Source organism: Mobula hypostoma, chromosome 17 (genome assembly GCF_963921235.1).
Source record: "Mobula hypostoma chromosome 17, sMobHyp1.1, whole genome shotgun sequence".
Lineage (NCBI taxonomy): Eukaryota > Metazoa > Chordata > Chondrichthyes > Myliobatiformes > Myliobatidae > Mobula > Mobula hypostoma.
Genome location: NC_086113.1, coordinates 10,511,831 through 10,517,479, shown reverse-complemented (window position 1 = coordinate 10,517,479; position 5,649 = coordinate 10,511,831). Strand labels below are relative to the sequence as shown.

Here is a 5,649-nt window from a genome sequence, read left to right as displayed (position 1 = left end):
GTATAATTTTATACGCTTAAAGTTGCAGTAGTTGTCTGTAATACAGATATTCCAAAGGCTGAAATGAAAGCTCCGTAACGGAATTAGTAATGCTTTTATTCCACTGAAACGAGATTGCGTTTAATAATGTTGTAAATGATGCGTTCGGGGTTGGCTATACATAGTATTGCTAAAGGAAAGTTGAGATGATGTCCTTGTTTTCATCTCCCCTGAGGTGTTGTAATGTTGTCGACTCTCATTTGTGGGAGATGTTCAATACGTTTCGCACTTCCTCCCTCTCCATACACTTGCGTGTAGACAACAGCGACAAGCTGAGTCTCCCTTTCATCTTCACGGTGGCGGGCGTTATCTCCTTGTAAAGCGGTTGTAATCAGTTTGTTGGCGTCACCCGGGTACTTCAATGACGATTACAGCATAAGAATGACAGATTAGAGAGAGCAGGCAATGGTGATCCTTCCCAGACCCGCCCGCAGTGCTTCCGAGTGGTGAAGCTCACATCAGAAGGTCATCATTATATCTCCGATTTTCATCCCCCCCCCCCCCGGCTCCCCGTGTTCCCTTGAACTGTGTCCTCTGCTGGCTCCGATTTGATCTCAGATCTGCGTAAATGGAATCAAGGAAGGAGATTCTGCTGCTGATGGAGCGAGGTCAGACTGGCAATCCAGTTGGCAGGAGATTGCCGAATTTGTCAGAAGCAGCTGGAAGCCCAATAAACGAGTCCCCTGAAAACGTGGTCCACAGGAGTTGCTTGAGCCCCGGGTCGGCCCCTATGACACTGGAGAGCGGAGACGAGGAGATCGATGCCAGAACCGACGTTAACACTCAGATGAGAACGGGTTCAAGACTCCCCGTCCCGGACAAGTCATCATCGGACGGCTGCCCGGCAAAATGTAAATCGCTTTCAGTCCAAAACAGTCCGGAAACAGAGTCTGATTATTATGACGAGATAGATGTCAGTTGCACCCCAAACCGTACGCCGGGAAATCAGGGAAACCAGGCAAACAAAGGTAATAATCGTTTTCGGTTCTAGTAGAGAAGTTGCACTAATAATATTAAAGTACATTATGTAGACTTGGATTCATTTTAAAATGTTTTATTTTAAAAATAGGCTACCGTGTCCAGCAATTATATTGCCGAGTATTTATATTAGAAAATGCAAAATCCAGAAGTGAATCACTGAATTAAATTTGAACCTGACAATTGTTCAAAAGCTGTTACGAATGGTATTTTATTGTCATTTCTGTTTAAGATCGTACAAATTAATTATATGTGCTATTTAATGAGGTTCTTTCATTGGTCACCTTGTTGTTAACAACACGATTGCATTTACTTTTGCTATTGTAAAAGCAATTTTGTAAAATCTTGCAACCAAGAGCGAAAAACAATAGATTGGAAAAGCGAGGAACTCATTGCCATTTTATTTGGTTTCTTGATGGAGTACGGAAACTCGTTTAAAGACCGTAAAATCATTATTGAATCCCGGGTCCATAGGAGTTAACACCTTGCGAGTCTTCAAATTGTCACTTTCCAAGGGTCTTGTCGGCGCCAGCTCGGAAATAGGTGTCTACAGACGAGCTTCAATGGGAGCCGGCGCATATGAAAGCACCTCAGTCAGTAAGCAGCCGGCATGCACTTTATAGTCACATTCAAGGCAGGGGAAACAGAGGAAAAGGAGCCCATTTCAAACGAGCTCAAGAATTATCTCTACATTTTGCGTAACCAGTTTGTTCACTTATAAATCCAGGAGTTGGTTGTGTTGGGTTCTTCCGGTGATACAACCAAAAGAGGCCAACCAAGGTACAGAGAAAGGCTCATGTCTCAGGTCATTCTGGTCTACAGTATTTAGGTATGACGTTAAGTCTGGTTTTCGGTATTAGAACTGCTTTAAAACTGGGTTCAACTCTTGACCTGACTTTATCTTCCAAAGGGATATAACATTTTTGTCGCAGATTGAAGTTAGATGAACTGTATGGATGTGAAATTGTGAGAGGACATATCTCGTTAGTTTTACATTGCTGTCTTTGCGTTGATGCTTTTCTAACATGTTTAGCTCTGGCCTGTCGTTTCAGGACACTCTTCCGATCCAATGGACAGTAACGGTGGGGCAGAACTTCCCAAAGTATCCGGCTCTCAAAGCCTGATAAGCGGCGGCGGGGCCGATCAGATGCGCCGCTATCGAACTGCTTTCACCAGAGAGCAGATCGCCAGGCTAGAGAAGGAGTTCTACCGAGAGAATTACGTTTCCAGACCCAGGAGATGCGAATTAGCGGCGGCTTTAAATCTGCCTGAAACCACTATCAAGGTGATCGGAGACCGCGCAGAATGAAATGTCTAACCTAATCGCGATTGTAAGCAATAAGAACAGCGGTAGAGATTGTCATTAGTTTTAAACAATTTGCTCCGCCCAAACTAAATGAAGATTGCTGAGAAATTCAAACAAAGCTGCTACAAATCAGTTTATTAACAACAAAGTAAACGCATTGCCTTAGAAAACGGCTCTTTGTGCAGTACTGTACCGGTAACGTAAATATACATTCCGTATATTGAAATAACGGGTGCTCAGGTTTAATATCATTGGTATATGTTATGAAATCTGTTGTTTTGCGGCTGCAGTACATGACATTATATAATAAAACTATAAATTATAATAAGTAAAATATATATATATTTAAATTTAATAAGTAGTGCAAAAAGACAGAAGAAGGAAAGTGAGGCAGTGTACGTGGGTTCATTGTCCATTCAGAAATCTGATGATCAAGCGGAAGAAGCTGGTCCTAAAACATTTGATGTGTGTCTTCAGGCTCCTGTACCACCTCCTTGATGGTAGTAATGAGAAGAGGGCACGTCCTGGATGATGAGGGTCTTTAATGATGGATGCCGCCTTTTTGAGGCATTGCCTTTTGAAGATGTCCTCGTTGCTGTGGAGGCCAGTGCCCATGATACAACTGGCTGAGTTTGCAACTTTCTGCGGCTGAGTCCGATTCTGTGCAGTGGCCCCTATATACCAGACGGTGATGCAACCAATTAGAATGCTCACCACCATTATTACTGTGGGTTAAGCCATAACATTATTTACTTGCGATGCACTCCACATTGAAGGCAACAAAACGAAATATATTAAAACGAGGAACATACACAATATTTGTTATGGGAAAAGCTGGAATGATTTTAAAATCATAAATCTAGACTGAGCAATGTTAAGTAAAATCTTATCGACAAGAATAATGTAAATATGAATTTTAGAGGTATAAAAGACAAAGTAATTCATATGAGTGACAAGGGTGATGAAAACATGCTATACTTTCATATTTGAACGCATGATAAAAGTCAGTTACTATCTTTACTCCTTCGGATAGTTTCTGTATTTTAAGAAACAATGTTTAATAAGCCATCATTTGGCAAGCTCTGTGTTGCATTTTGCACGCTGTATCTTAATGGTATGCATTTTGCTTGGGGGGGGGGGGGTAGGGAGCTTGAAGCGCAGGGTGTAACAAAACAGCTCTCAAAGGGTTAACGCCAATGTATGTAGAGTCACTGGAGGACTTTCTATACAGAAAGCTTTTACTTTTCATAAACACACGAACTGTTGATAAAAATGGCGGTATAGTTAAATTTTATGGGTACCTTTCTCCGTACTTTAGGAGTATCGATCCGAACGGCAAATTTTGAACCTAATTTCATATCTGCAAAATGAAATATCGGTATGCCAAAGAATAGCCTAGTAAAACCTGGGTCATAAATTTACAAGGAATAATGTTCGGCATGACAGTGTAGGGATCGCTGAACGACAGCGCTTTACATATTTCGTTTACAGTTTATGAAATATTCCATCTTTATATCATTAACCATTCTTGCACTGAAAACCTAAACTAATTTGCTATTTCAGATACAAATAGGAGAAGTGGCATTCAGCCTAAAGAAACAAAATCGGGAACGTAAATACAGGGGCATTTGTAATCTTCGGGTGGAAAGAGACAAAACCCGTTTTGTGCTTTTCAAGACAAGTTGAACGATGACTGTATGAATCTAATTCTTTCTATGTGAATCATTTTTGAAGGTGTGGTTCCAAAATCGCAGAATGAAGGACAAGAGACAGCGTTTGGCGATGACCTGGCCTCATCCCGCCGATCCTACTTTTTACACTTACATGATGAGCCACGCAGCGGCAGCAGGCAATTTGCCCTACCCTTTTCCATCACACGTACCTCTCCACTACTACCCTCATATGGGCATGTCTGCAGCATCAGCCTCAGCGACCAGTCCCTTCAGCGCTCCTCTGAGACCCCTGGACACCTTCAGAGTTCTTTCCCACCCTTATCCTCGGCCGGAGTTGCTGTGTGCGTTCAGACACCCTTCTCTATATCCTTCTGCCAACAACCATGGACTTGGCAGCGCCGGGAGTAGCCCTTGCTCATGCCTAAGCTGCCATAGCAGCCAGTCGAACGGGGTGCCACCAAGACCGGCAGGAACCGACTTCACGTGTGCATCAACCTCCAGAACTGACACATTCCTCACCTTCACACCTTCTGTGCTGAGCAAGGCTGCTGCAGTGTCCCTAGACCAGAGGGAAGAGGTTCCTTTAACGAGATAAGACAATAGCTTGAAGCATGTATAAACACATATCTTCCAAATGTGCACACTTTTCCTTCTTGAAAGAAGGGTTTCAACGTGAACGGAAATGTCGGGTATCTGGATGACTGGACCTTGTTTTGAAAGCTCCATCGCATTCTTGCAGGACAACATCTTACACATTTACCCATAATGGATTATAATAATCTTACCTTCGTCCTCTGGCGAGTGTGTCCTATGCTGATGAGAATATCCTAGTCGTGTACGTGTATAGTTGAGATTTTAATAGTAAATGTATGATAATATCCTCATCACAGAAACCTGGTGTCAGACGCTAACAAGCCACAATGGGATGGGATTATATGATGGGTAACTGAGCATCTCCACTTCAGAATCATGTTTGGAGACCAAAAAAAAATTGATCGGATGCGTTCCCTTTTTTTGGTCATAGTAGCTGATGTTTGAAATTATCCTGGGTGATTTGCATTGGTGAGAGTGGACGACTCTCCTGATAGCAAGGATATCCATATGGTTCTCGAACTGCAAGGTGATTTTAGGGGCTTTTCACGGAGAGCTTCGTTGGGCCAAACCAGTATCATGTAAAGTAAACCAATTTAACTGATCCGCTGAGGCAGCTGTCTTCGAGTTTTCGAATCTGAAAGTTGCCTACCGCTGATTCGCTAAACAATAAAGAATTACAAGGATTATTGTTTCCGTGTTTGTTTTATAAAGAGGTTCTGGAGGGGCCAACATATTTTCTTCCTCGTTTCCTACTTTGAATTTTCAAAAGGATTTCCCCACGTTACAAAATCCCAGAACGGTGATAAGCTATAAAGAATGCAGGCCATGAAAACGATTTTTAAAAATCATAATGCAGCATACAAATATAATTAACAGTATTATAAAGATGTGATCTGTAGCATAACCTTTTTTTTTGCAAAGGAGGACTGAAGTGATTTAGGTGTGCCTTTGTATTGTATTTTTTAATTTAAAATTTATAATTTTAAAGGACAATTTAACGCTTAAATTGAACTCCAATAAGTATTTAAAATACACCAAAACAACCATCAACTCACCTTT

The 5,649-nt window shown here is 41.7% G+C and overlaps 1 protein-coding gene across 1 annotated transcript; it reads left to right on the top strand.

Annotated features, from left to right (window-relative positions):
• The first annotated feature begins 607 nt into the window (after positions 1-607).
• Positions 608-4,591, top strand: evx1 (even-skipped homeobox 1). The gene is made up of 3 exons (XM_063069295.1): positions 608-1,007; positions 2,070-2,302; positions 4,058-4,591. The coding sequence occupies exons 1-3, from the start codon at positions 608-610 to the stop codon at positions 4,589-4,591; spliced, it is 1,167 nt and encodes a 388-aa protein (XP_062925365.1).
• The last annotated feature ends 1,058 nt before the right edge of the window (positions 4,592-5,649 follow it).